This window comes from Rhinolophus hipposideros (assembly GCF_964194185.1).
Source record: "Rhinolophus hipposideros genome assembly, chromosome: 10".
Lineage (NCBI taxonomy): Eukaryota > Metazoa > Chordata > Mammalia > Chiroptera > Rhinolophidae > Rhinolophus > Rhinolophus hipposideros.
This window is the reverse complement of record NC_138056.1, coordinates 35,854,062-35,867,535: the sequence shown is the minus strand read 5'-3', so window position 1 is coordinate 35,867,535 and position 13,474 is coordinate 35,854,062. Positions and strand designations below refer to the sequence as shown.

Genomic DNA, 13,474 nt, shown 5'->3' with positions numbered 1-13,474 from the left:
TTCGTGTTTCCCTGTCTAATGAAGAGAGTGGACCAGATAACTTCTAGGGGACCTTCCAGGTCTGACAGACATCATGTGTTAGCCATATATGCATGCTCCTTCCAGAAGAATTCATTGTCAGAAAAGACTTCACAGAGAGGGCAGTGCTTAATGCAAGTGAATGAACGGTGGAAATGTGGGCTCCCACGAGGTCTTATTTGGGTCCCCACCCTAGCATAGGAAGCACTCTGACAGGGTCCCTCCTTGGGGACTGACCTCTTCAGTGACGATCGGGACAGCACCTGTGCGGCCTGGTTCATGGCCCTGATCCAAGCATTCATGTCCTCCTGGGTGTCGGCACTGAAATAGTAGGTCCTCATGCCCGACTGCTCAGCCTGAGAGCCCCTGAAGGAGCTGTGATAGATGAGCGCTCGCATCCCTGTGTGCACGGCCTGTAGGATGGAGATGGAAACCCAGGTCAGAGGGTTAGCACACATTTCACTTCCAGGATCAAAAACACCGTGACACTTAGGCCATGTCGCCCCCCCTCCAGACTGAAAGTCCAAGTGCCACCCAGCTTGTTGTCACACCTGGCAGATGCCACAGGTGGATTCCCGTCCTTAGTGCAGTCGGGCCCAGTGACAGCTGTTCCTGTACCCCCAAAGGGACACCCTGCAGCTGTACCTGTCTCTGACTTATCTTCCTCCTGCCTCATTAGGGAGGGGCACACATCAAGGCGCGTGTGAGAAGGAGACTAAATAAACCCTCATTCCATAGAAGCAGACTCTCGGGAATCCCCGTTTTGGTTCTGAAGCACGCGATTACTGGAACTGAGTCAAAACCCAGCTGCAACAGCAGGTGGCTTGGTGCAGATAGTCACTGTGCTTCACAGCTTGGGCATGAAATGCGCTGTGTGCCCGTCAAAGAAGCTGGTGTTCTGCCTCACCAAAGAAGAACTACAAAGTTTGACACAGAACTAACATTTAATGGAAAATTCTTGCACACCTACTATGTGCTAAGAAGCTTGAAGATGCTTTCACATGGATCTCGGCAAAGAGACTATTAAGAGGTACTGGGAATCACCACTGAAAAGCAAACAAGAGGCAACACCGGTTTTTCCCCTTGTGCTCTGATAAGCAGAGGCCTATCTTTTAAATTTGCAAGGAAGAGCCTTATCAGATCTACATAGAAAGATAGTGTAAAAAAAGGAAGATTTGCCGAATGACTGCTACGCTATGTGTCTCCCGGATACTTCCACAACTTTAATCTCACTTTAATCCCAACAGCCCTGAGAGGTAGGGACAGAATCTCTGTTTTACAGATGTGGCAAATGAAGGTCTGAGATGTTAAGTAACTTCCCCAGATTTCCACATCTGGTAACAGATTATTCATAGCACTTATTACCTGGCATGATTTATTTTACATACTTATTTATAGTCTGTTTCTTCCCTCTAGAATATAAGCTCCATGAGAACAGGAACTTTGTCTATTTTGTTCACTATCATATGATGAAGTAAAGACACTCATGAAAGAGGACTTCCAGAACTGCTTCAGAAAGTGGCAAGAATGATGGGATACGTGTGTTCGAAGAAAGGGGGAGTATTTTGAAGGGGATTAATGGCAGTGTGTCTTCTGTAATAATTTTTTTAAATGTAAACATTCACTGTATTTTTTTATCTCACCTCGTATAAGAGGTCATCCACTGTCCCAGGAAGGATTCCTCCTATTTTAGCAAGGTGAAGATGTGGCAATAAGGAAAGAATGCATATCATATTATGAATCAGCAGATATTCTCGGAAAAGTTTCCCTGAACAATGACCCACAAGATCTCTGACAGCTCCTCCAGATTTTCTGCCCAGTCACAGAGGGTTCTGGGATAGGCACTCACCCCACCAGACATAAAGCCATCCACAAGCATAGGGATCCCTTAGGGCTATGAGAGAACAGGTCCCTGCTGTACAAGAGTGGCCAGCCTTGTCCAGGAAATCAACGTGGGACACACTTCAAACAAGGAGAGTCTGCATGTGTGTCTGCAGTTGCAGCCATCTTTACAAAGGAGTTACACACGATCACAATATAACCTCAGTCCCGCATCAAACTGCCAGCATGTGCTGTGCCCAGCTGCCCTTGGCTCTGAAGAACAAGTTCCCAATTACATTCTGCCCGTGCTTGGGCATACTAAACATATTAACTGTGAAGGCAAGAAGTACAGGGGGTTCCCTTTCCATCTGGTCACGTGACCAGAGACCAACGTGCCCTGAGCCTGAGGAAGACGCCAGAGCCAAGACGATCTGCAGTAGCAGCTCCAGGCTGCTCCCTTACCCTCTGCTTGTCACTTTCTAACTAACACCACCCTACTAGGCAACGTCACGTGACTGAGCAGAAACGAGGTTGTGCCTAAAGGAAGTGAGCAAAGAAGATTTTAGCTGACAAACGTAATGCCCCCAGGATATGACTGCTTCCGGGCTCTTAGAACTCCGGTCCTGAGAGACCACTAGTGAAGCAAGTGGAATGCTCACACCCCAAAACCCAACAACATCAACTGTCAGCAGAGAGGGTCACAGGTGGGGAAATACAGAGGCACTCAAAAGGCCAGAGCCTATCAGCTCACTGATTTCCTCTCTAACTTTTATTCATTCAACAATAATTGATCATTTATTGAGCTATACTAGAAGTCGAAGGGACAGCCTTAAATAAGGCCAAGACAGTTTACAGCCAAGTAGAAGAGAATGGCCATGGACAAGTTAACTACAATTGTAGTAGGTGCCATCAAGAAGTTCAGGAAAAACTAAAATAAATGAATAAAATAAATTAATAAAATAAAATAAAAAGTTCAGGAGGCTGTGTAACGGGAACCTGGCCTGACCTGGCGAAGGACTTACGGAAGGAAATGACATGTAAGCTGCCATCGACATAACAAGCAACCATTTTTAGTAGGAGTAGCATAGAGGGGACATGTGGGACCCCCAAGATGGACAAGAGTACAGTATGTTTCAAGGCTGAGGCGAGCGTGACTGGCTCAGAGAAATGAAGGAGAAAGCAGGATGAAATGAAGCTATTGCAGTCGGCAGGGCCAGGTCACTGGGGCCTTGTGGTCATGTTAGGGTTTTGTCTCATTTACAAGAACAATGAGAAGCTATTAAAGGGTTTAAGCTGGGAAGTAATGTGATCCGATTTTGCTGGGAAAAACCACTCTGGCTATAGTATGGAGAAGAGGTTACAGCCAGGCAGGTGAGGGGATACAGGTCAGAAAGCCAATACAGGAGTACAGGTGGCAGTGGTGGGCGCAGAAGAGAGGAAGGGGACGAGAGTCAGGGCAGAACTAGCAGGTAACGTCAGCAGGACTTGGTGATGGACCGGATCAGAGGTGAGAGAATAACCAGCGTCAAGGGTAAGACTCTCAGGTTCATGAATTACAGAAACAGTGGTGCCCATGGGTTGAGATTAAGGAAGGAACTCCTCACGTCCAACCTTATGAGCAGCAAGTAAACTGGGTAAGAACTCGGGCTCTTACTCAGCCTGAGGTTCACGGTGGGCTCTGCCTCTTGCCGCAGGATTACCCTGGGCAAATCGCTCAGCCTCCCCCATGCCTCTGTTTCCTCAGCCTGAAAATGAAACTGGGGGTAACAATAGTATTTACCTTGTAAGGCCATGTGAGGATTAAATCAGATAACACACAAATGGTGTTTACAGCACAGCTGGCCATTTGTAAGGCTTGAAAGAAGTTACTTGATGTTATTATAGGAGAGGTCACTTAAGTAACCTCAAGTTGACTGAATGAGCTTTCTAGAAACTTTAAAAGACTCTTCTCTGCCCTCTCCCCCGACCACTAATCTATAGGAATCCATCATAACTCAGGAAGTAGAAGCAGTGGCACTGAGTGCAACTCCCACTACAAATGACTGATCCCCGTGGTGTCTGTGGGCAGAATGGGGCAAGCCCCATCTACCGAGGCAGAACTCGCGGATGAGCTAGTTTTCCTGGTGAAAGCTCTGGATGGGTAAGTATACCATTTACAGTGCAGTGATACGAGAGCTGTCAGTGTACAGAAGGAGGGTACCTAACCTGTCCACAGGGCTCAGGGAAGTCTTCCCGGAGGAGGTGACCTCTGAGCAGAGACCTGAAGAACAAGTAATAGTTGGGGAAAGGGCATTCTGGGTTGTGGCTGAAGTTCAAGCAAAGGCCTATGGGCAAGAAATGTCCTGGGCCTTCAGACAATTGTACATGGCCGGAAGGAAAGTACAAGATGGGAGTGGCTGAAACGAGAGAGAAGCTAAGGCCTTATAAACCCAGACTGGCTTTATCCTTTAGGCAGTGGAGAGCCACTGAACAGTTTTTGGTGAGAATACAACCTGAACACATGTGCAATTTAGGAAGAGCGTGGAAGGTGGACTAGAGGCTGCAGAAGAGCTTGAAGGCTGAAGCCGTGATAGCCAGCAGTGACGGAATACTCACTATGTGCTAGGCACTGTTCTGACAATAAATTAGTTACCTAGAGGAGAAATAACGGCAGCCGAGACAGAATAGTGACAGCGGCAGTGGAGAGCAAGAGATGGATTTGAGAGACACAGAGAACAATATTGAAATGGGAGAGGAAAAAGGCAGCTTGCTCTTGTTCTCTGTTTATTCCCTAAGAACCCCCATGCTGATGCAAACTCTAGAATATAAGTCCCAGGAAGGCAAGGACTTTGTCCTTTTCGTTGCTGTATCTCCAGGATCTATATCCTGCCAAGCAGCACAGAGCACAGCAAAGGTTTGTGGATACAGACAAGTGAAAAACCTCACCTCTTGACTGGCCTTCAGCCAGACTCTACAGCAGGGGTTCTTAATCTTTTTAAGGGCATGGATCCTTTTGACAGCTTGGTGAATCCTATGAACGCTTCTCAGAACGTTTTTAAGTGCAGAAATAAAACACAGGAAAGCTATTATATTGAAATATAGTTATCAAAGTATTTTTAAATGTGAGAGAGTGATGCAGGTGCTTCTTTATTATTGCATTACCTAACACACGTCGTAATACTTATTTTAATTTCAAAGTGATGATGTGCATTCATGGTCTGTCAAGATACTCACACTTGCAAAGGGATAGGAGGATATCTCAGGTTTCTAGTGGTGACCAAGGCCCAGGCGTTGCTGACCCCTGTTATGGCCTGCTTTCTTCATCAAGGGAAACATTATAGGTTAAAAAAGGCAAGATGGGATTTATCCACTGATACTTGGGCATCTGCGGACCTCAGGTCAGGACCTCTTTGTTGGTCTTGAGAGAGGGAGAACGGCTCAAAAGGAGGCAGTGAAGGCCTTTTCCCCCATTGAAGATCCTTGGACCCTTGACTGCATGGGGGATGTTTTCTGCTCCAGATCCTGGATCGGAGGGGCCAAGTTTGCTCAGAGGTGACCAACAGGCTGAGGGTGGCTGTGCCCCCGCTAAGTCAGTAGGGCAGGGCAGAAGTTCTCCTAGAGGCCACCAAGGGCCTGGCCTTCCTTACCCTGCAGACTGAGCTGTGTCTCAGGGTCTATCTAGCACCCAGCCTCCCCGGTCATGTGTAGGGGCTGCTAGGCTGCAGGCACAGTCAGAAAAGAAAGATGAGGAGAGGACCATATAACCTTTTAGCCTGGGCCCATCTATCACTACAGATTCTCTGCACAATCCCAGGTAAGTTTCCCTAGCAACAGTCCGAGAATTTTAGCTCTGGAAACAGAGAACTGACGTCAGAGGCAGGCATAAGGCCCAAGAAACAAAACACTGTGCACTCCCCAGTACGTCCAAGAACATGGATCCCAAGCTGCCCAAGGGGCGACTGTCTGGCTCCTAAAAGAAGTATGCCGCAACCCAATGGGAACGGGTACTCTTTAATACTCAGGAAACCACAGCCCTTTCTGGAGAACCAGCTAACCACCATCAGATCTGTCTGCAGTAGCTTTTCTCTGCTCTCAGACCCTGAGGGGCCCCCCTAAAGATCCCCCAAACACCTGCTGGCCTTCTGTCTCCCAGACAAAAGATTTAAGAAACACTTTTGGTAAAGTCTTTCTAAGAAAAAGAAAACTTTTTTTTTTTTAAAGAGAATCTAGAAAACATAAAAGATGTTTTCCTAAAATCTATTTTCACACCTCCCAATAAAGTGTTAGATGAAATATATATTTAGTTACGATCAGTTACTCTGATGATATTTCAAATGCTGTCCTAAAAAAAACTCATACATCTCAATTGTTTGCCCAGTAGCAACATACAACCCTAGAAAGGAAGGTTCTGTGAGGAAGACATTCAGGCTACAAAAAACTAGTCTGAAACCCAATGAACAAAATGTTTTCAGAGCCAGCAATAAGCAGGAGAGGCTCCTAAACTATTCAATAGAAGAGTACTGCTAAAATAATAACAAGGAACATTACTGCGAACCACCTCCCACCTCCAGCAATGTGTGCGCAGGAGGTGATCAAAACAAGATGTGGAAGAAAAGCAGAGGAAGAGAAAGAAACTGTCCTCCCTCCCTGTAATTCAATCGAAAGAAGATAGAATTCAGGTTTGAGTTACGTCTCCATCATCTCCCAGCTTTGTGACTTTGGGCAAGTTTCCTCAGTACTCCGATCCTCATGTCTCTAAATCTGTAAAATAAAGCTAATAATCCTGACCTCACAGGCTCCCCAGAAGCATTAAATGGGGTAACATGGATAAAAGTACTTCTGAAATCATAAAAGGTTTGGCAGAGATAAGGCAATACTGCGTCATGCACCATGAAGTGGGGGAGGATCCAAGAATCTTCAACCCACAGCAACTCGAGTCACTGGGGATAGTGACAGTCCAGGGAAAAAGGACAACTCAAGCCTGTCGATGAACAAAGCTAAACTATCAGCTCAGGACGGAAAGGTAGGGGAAGATGAGACTGACTTTCCAACCATCACCACCCCACTGGACTCCAGATCAATACACTGACGCAGATTATCACTTGCCAGTGATGCCATGGACACTGCAGACCACCACTTTCCTTTAACCCTTCCAGAACAATGGGCCCTTAGGTGCTTTTCCATGGTCTCTAAGTATCTGTGGCTGGAAAACTTGACTTCTGTTCAATCTCTAGTTTAGGACCTACTGCCTAGAACTCATCTTGTACCCCCAACATGGGAATAGCCAAGCTATATAAGTAGTGGGGTCGAGAACCCCTTACCCCAGCTTGAGATGCATGTCATTGCCTCGTATCCTGAGCAGCATAAGTGTGTTTCCCCATTGCTACTGACACCAAAGGCCACTTGCTTCAGTGCCCTCGGAGACTTCCACTCCAAGTGCCAGTAAAGTGGACCTTCAACCCATCCCACCCTCACCATCCCTAGGGGACCCAAAATATCAGCCATGAAGGAACTGTAGAGGCCACTGAAGGAGATAGCCTCATGATTCCTCACATTCCTGAAGCCTCTACATCTGGCTATGAAGATGCCAGAGGCTGTCAAAGGGCAGCCATCAATACCACGGCCCCACTTACCCTAAATGGTACGGTGATGAAGGAAGTAGAAAAGGGGTTTTACTGGGAAAGGGATTTCCCTAAGAATCTTCAGTGATCCAGAAAATACACCAAATTTGATCCTCATTGCTTGTCAACAAGATAAACAAAATGGAAAAACCTGAAAATCTCTTCAATAGGCAGGTCCATCATCCTCAGGGTGAGTTTTCCCAATATAACTGATATAAATCCATTACGAGGGACTGTCATTTGCACTGAGTGGCTGGATTCTAGTTAGACTGGCTGATTATAGTGATAAGAAAGCACGAGAAGGCCTGTGTCCAATTTGTCATCACGGGAATGAAACAATAGGAAAAGAGGGGTGTAAGTACTTGAGCAAGGCTGGGGGAGTCCAAAGCTCAGATACAAATGCAAGTACTTGTGATGTGATATTATTCCTGTGTATAGCATTTATACCTTTGTTAACATGAGTCTGAAATGCTCTCGCTTCTTCCCTTCTCCCCGCTCCCCACAAAACCAACAGCTTTTATGAAGTCATTTTTGGGAACACACTTTCTGGGGGGGTGCGGAGGGGGTGGCATTGCAGGGCTGGAGGAGAGGGGTTAGTACCTTAAAGGAATACTTGCGACTTATGCGGTCGTCAGGCCCCACTGGCGAGATCACGTAGCTGGGCAGAGGAATGCTCCCAAGGACCACTTCTTCTCGGCTGTCTTTGAATCGAAAAACACATCAGAACAACCTCCTGTGGCACCTTCCTTGGGCTGGTCCATCCCACTGTCCTACATCCGGGCTCCTTATCTCTCCCAGAACGACTTCATTTACTGACAAGCCATTCAGCTGTTCCTTTGTGCTCATGTTGGAACTACACAGGTAAATCAGACAGGGCCTTGTCCCCAAGGACGGAGACAGGCATGTAAACACGCTCAACTCGGTCTGCTAACTCCTGACACACAATGGTCAACCAAATGCTGCAGAACACAGAGGCGGGAGTGCCACATGGTCTGGGAAGTCAAGAAGGCTTCAGAAGGTGAGGTTTCAAGTGTTTTAAAGGATGGGAAAGGGCATTCTGTGTGGAGCAAACCTCACAAGCAAAGTTAGGGCATCCTACCTCCTACACCCATTCTCAGCCTCCTCCAAACCATCTTCATCACCAGAAGCAACCACAGCTGGTCCTGTTGCTCTCCTACTCAAAGGCACTTATTTGCTGACTGCCTACTGGATACAGAAAGAAGCCCTCTCTCTGCCTGGTGCCACAGCCCTTTAGCTTTTTGGCCCTGACCCACCTCCTGAGCCTTCTCTCCTAGTACATCCTCCGTGCAAGACTCACTCTGGCCTCACAGGTCTGTCATTTCACTGCATTCGGCTTCCAGAACTTTACTCAAGTTGTTTCCTCTGCTTGTAATGTCCATCTCTCCCCTACACACAAGCAAAGCTCTACCCATCCCCGAAAGCCCAACTCAAATCCCATCTCTTCTAAGAAGCCTCCCCAAATTCTCCAATATGGAATTAATTTCTTGTTCCCCTGGAACTGCCCATGCGCTTTGGATGTTTTCTAAAGCACCCATTACAGCCTAGTCTTGTCTTAAAAGTAATCTAGCTCTTCCTCCATATTTTGAGGCTTATTTCCTTCTCACCGTCTCATAGCCCCTAACTCTACATGCTGGGGCTCCATAAATGTTTATATGACCGAGTCAATTCACCAGCTGCCCATCCAATATCAAAGTGGATAAATCCAGGTAACAGGTTACAAAATACGATTTACCTAACTTCCCACCTCTCCAGATAGCATCAAAGGTGTGCCTATGTCCCAAGTGGGGCAGAAGCTGACACAACCCCAGATCTTAAGACCCTGAGTAGCAGGCAAACAGGATTCTACTTATTTTAACTCAACAAATGACACTTCCAGCGCCAGGACTGGTAAAAATGAAGTCGTCAACCATCCACATATGTAAAAGTGAACACACTGGCGAGTCAATAGGTTATTAATTATCTCAGGCCACTGGTCCAATCACTGGATTTGAGAAGACCACCATTTGCCTCACCTTACCACCTCCTCTAGCACAAAGAGCCCTTAGTGGCCCGAGCCTCTGCTCACCTTTATAGTAAAACAAGCAATAATCAGCGAGCACAAACCACCTCCTTTTCCACAGCCTCATCCCAGAACTGTCCTGCAAAGCAAAGAAAACTAATTAGGCAATGTCTGAGCATACTGTTCACCCTCCCCAATCTTGACTTGCCCATATTCATTGTTACTTTTAATAAATTAATAAATTTTTATTGCACAGCCATTCTTTGACTAGGTTATTAAAATTTAGATGCAATGAGGGTTTATCCCCAGGAAGCATTTTTTTGTTTCCTGGAACCAGATCAATATATTATAAGCATCCATCTTTTAGAAAGGAAACTGTGAATTAAAAAATACGGTTCTTCCATTAATTAAGAAAGGTATCAGCTTTTAACAAAAAGGAAGCTATTAATTTATTTAAATGATATGCTATAAAATACCTTCATTTGTGCTGATTAGAAAACCGATTTACATAGTATGAACAAAGAGCTTAGGTTTAGATAATTCATCAGTGAGGCAAAGTTCTCATTTGACTAAGTTCAATATTCTGCCATAAAGAAATGATTTTGTTGTGTGTTTTCCTTCCATTCGATGTAGAGACTTGAATTTTCTTGCTATCAAATTGTCTCATGACAAGAATCTGTCTTCATCTAAAATGTAAACTGCGGGGTGGAAAAATGGCCAAGGTAGGACAATAATCGTATTTTAGAGTCAGTTTTCTCCCAAACCTAGAAAAATTCCAGAGCCGCTTTTAGCTGTTAAAATTGTCTCCCTTCTGCAAAAGTTTGACAGGCTTAAATTAAAATTAAAAGAAAAAAAATCTGACAGTTTCAAAACCTAACAACATAACATTCGTTCATTTTCCACTTACTAAAGTGCTAAAAATAAATTTAATTTGCTGAGTTCATGCAATTCTTGGTTTTATCTTCTGTATTGACCAGATAATCTCTAAGGTCTTGGCATATGATATTTGTTTTGTTTGGAAAACTCCTCTCCATCCACTTATACCTGGTTCAAACATCACTTCCTCTGGGAATCCTTCCAAGACTCCCCCAAACACAGCTACATTCTCTCTGCTGTGTGTCCACAACATTCCACAGACCTCTGTTATAGTTACAGCATAGCCAAGGGGCCTGGGCTAGGAGGTGGTGTGGGGGAGAATTATTTTAAAATCCCATCCCTCTCCCTCCACATTTCAAAGGAGCACCCTTTTGTTTAATAGGGACAGGCATGCAATTGGAAAAAGTCAGAGTTAAGTTACTCAGGTAAGAAAAGAGATGGGCAGAGAGGTAAGAGAACAGAGCTGTGTGAGCAGGGGTATCGTTAAGAGAGCATGGTGCCAGAGGTGTGTCTGACAAAAAAGGCTGGAGTGGGGCCAGCCTGGTGGCTCAGGCGGTTGGAGCTCCGTGCTAACTCCAAAGGCTGCCGGTTTGATTCCCACATGGGCCAGTGGGCTCTCAACCACAAGGTTGCCGGTTCGATTCCCAAAAGGGATGGTGGGCTACGCCCCCTGCAAATAGCAACGGCAATTGGACCTGGAGCTGAGCTGCGCCCTCCACAACTAAGATTGAAAGGACAACAACTTAATTTGGCAAAAAAAAAAAAAAAAAGTCCTGGAAGTACACACTGTTCCCCAATAAAGTCCTGTTCTCATTTCCCAATAAAACCCTACAAAAAAAAAAAAAAAAAAAAAAGGTTGGAGAGCTTTGGAAGTTGCCATGGGGAACAGAGCCGGGGAGAGAGATTTCAAAGGGATTTTTAAGGGACTTCTTCTTTGTCGTGTGCAATGTAATGCCCTCCTCTGTCTTCCCATAAAAGCTTTAGTAAAAATTCACACCAGTGCTCTTGGAGTTTGATTTGTGGGTGTTTTTGTGTTTGTTTTTTTGGATGGTATGATATGTGAGAGACTCTGCTGGGTGATGATATGACATGTGAGACGTGTCCATCTGTTTTCCCTGGCAGACCACGAGGGCCTTGAGGGCAGAAACCACATGTTATTCACCTCTTTGTATTTGCTGTGAGAGCACTTAGAACATGGCAGGCACTGGATGGTTGGATGGATGGATGGATGGATGGATGGATGGATGGATGGATGGCAAGGAGAGAAGGAAGGAAGCAAGAGGGACATGGTCTCTGGCCCTGGGAGCTCACAGCCTAACCACGGCCAGAGGACCAGAGGCAGAACAACTGGTGGTGAGGACAGAGATGAAGGATGGCCTCAAGGGAGACGGCGCTGACAGGGCTTCCTGGCCGAACGAGTGCGGGAGGAGGAGGAGCTGGTGACAGTGCTGAGATTTCCCCCTGAGTACCTGGGGGAATGGTGATATCATCACCAAGATTCAGAAAAAGCAGGATGGGGAGAAAGAGAGGCAACAGGGTGAGGAGAGAAGGAGCTGAGTTTGGTCAGTTTGGAATCAGAGGTGCTAGAGAGCTAGATATGTGTGCTAGACTGGGGGAGAAGAAAACACGGGATTTTTCAGCAAGTGACAACAAAGGCTCTTTAACATCAGGAAGGCAAGTGCTGTAAGGCTGGATTCATGCTGAGCCACCCACACTACCGCCTGGGTCCCTGAGAAGCCAATAGCACCAGAGGCGAAAGTGGTCAGCTGGATCTGGGGAGGGAAGCTGTGGTCATTTAATGGACAGTCCACTCATACAAATGAACGGCAAATCGCTCAGCACAGTGGGCAGAATCTGCTTGCTTCAGATAAACTCAGAAATAGAACATTTATTATGAGCCTGTTCCCAGTTCCCAGGGCTTGGGGTAAGGAAAGAAAATCAGCAAGAACAACCTCCTCCTTCCCACCCGCCCTCCTCAGTTTGCTCACCTGCTTGTGCAGCCAGCCCCTCACAACCACTGGAACATTGGGGTTCCTCTGAATGGCCTGGTCCCTCTTCCCAAAGCTGTGGACTTTACTGCTGGACTTGATGATCTAGGAAAAAGCAGACTTGAACTCTAGCAGCAGGGGAGGGATTTGAGGAGGCACAAAAAAGCCCTTAATGATAGGAGGACTGAGTGTAGGTCCCCTCGGCCTTCCTCTAAGTGGCAGCACCCTTTGATCAAAAGAACAGCAGGGAGATAGGGAACTGGCGTGCACATGGCCACAGCATTCTAATTGAAAGGCAAGTCCAAGACCTGTCAAGCTTCCCATCTAAGTCACAGAGAAAAATATGTAAAGGGAATTTTCAATCAACTTTCACCAGCAGCTGTTGGCCCTAATATGTCCTACAGCTTTCTGGAACAAAGCTACTTTTTGGTCACAGACTTTGCCAATTTCCAGATATTTATCCCTCCTACCGTGTTTCCCTGAAAATAAGACCTAGCCGGACAATCGGCTCTAATGCGTCTTTTGGAGCAAAAATTAATATAAGACCTAGTCTTATTTTACTATAATACAAGACCGGATCTTATATAAAATATAATATAATATAATATAATATAATATAATATAATATAATATAATATAATATAAAGTATCGAGTCTTATATTTTTGCTCCAAAAGACGCATTAGAGCTGATTGCCCAGCTAGGTCTTATTTTTAGGGATACACGGTATCTGGGTTCAATCCTCAGCACTCTCCCCCTCTCTTCAATGCTGGTCTTTTTACCTCCTCCTCACGCAGTGCTCCCACATCTTGGGCACAGAAACCTCTGGGCCCTTTTCAAGGGCACTCTTCCTAGGACTCATCTATCACAAATCTCACCATTGTGTCTCCAACACATTCGGCCTTTCCAAGGCACGTCTGGAAAATTAAGAATACCTTCAAGGACCTAGATTGTCAGTCCTGGTTTTGTCGGTAATCACCTGTTTTCTTGGGCAAGTGACATAACCCCAATTGGCCTCAATTTCTCAATCTATCGTTTGGGAAGAATACTTCTTCCATGTCTCCCTCACAAAACTATGGTGAAAGTCAAATGGGCTTCTGGTTACAAAAGGGGTTGGCAAATATAAAAGGGGAAGGAAGGATGGAGCAGCCA

General features: G+C 45.8%; 1 protein-coding gene across 20 annotated transcripts in view; it reads right to left on the bottom strand.

The window, feature by feature from the left end:
* PLEKHA7 (pleckstrin homology domain containing A7) overlaps nucleotides 1-13,474 on the bottom strand; it is a gene marked incomplete at its 5' end in the record, with an annotated part of 204,167 nt that overhangs the window by 59,272 nt on the left and 131,421 nt on the right. For all 20 annotated transcript variants that reach the window (XR_013994149.1, XR_013994150.1, XM_081062124.1 and 17 more), the window contains 4 exons: nucleotides 256-431; nucleotides 8,040-8,140; nucleotides 9,526-9,598; nucleotides 12,324-12,428. Coding sequence is in view for 18 of the 20 variants with exons in the window: in XM_081062124.1 (XP_080918250.1) it covers nucleotides 256-431; nucleotides 8,040-8,140; nucleotides 9,526-9,598; nucleotides 12,324-12,428 (455 nt within the window). The remainder of the gene's footprint in view (nucleotides 1-255; nucleotides 432-8,039; nucleotides 8,141-9,525; nucleotides 9,599-12,323; nucleotides 12,429-13,474) is intronic.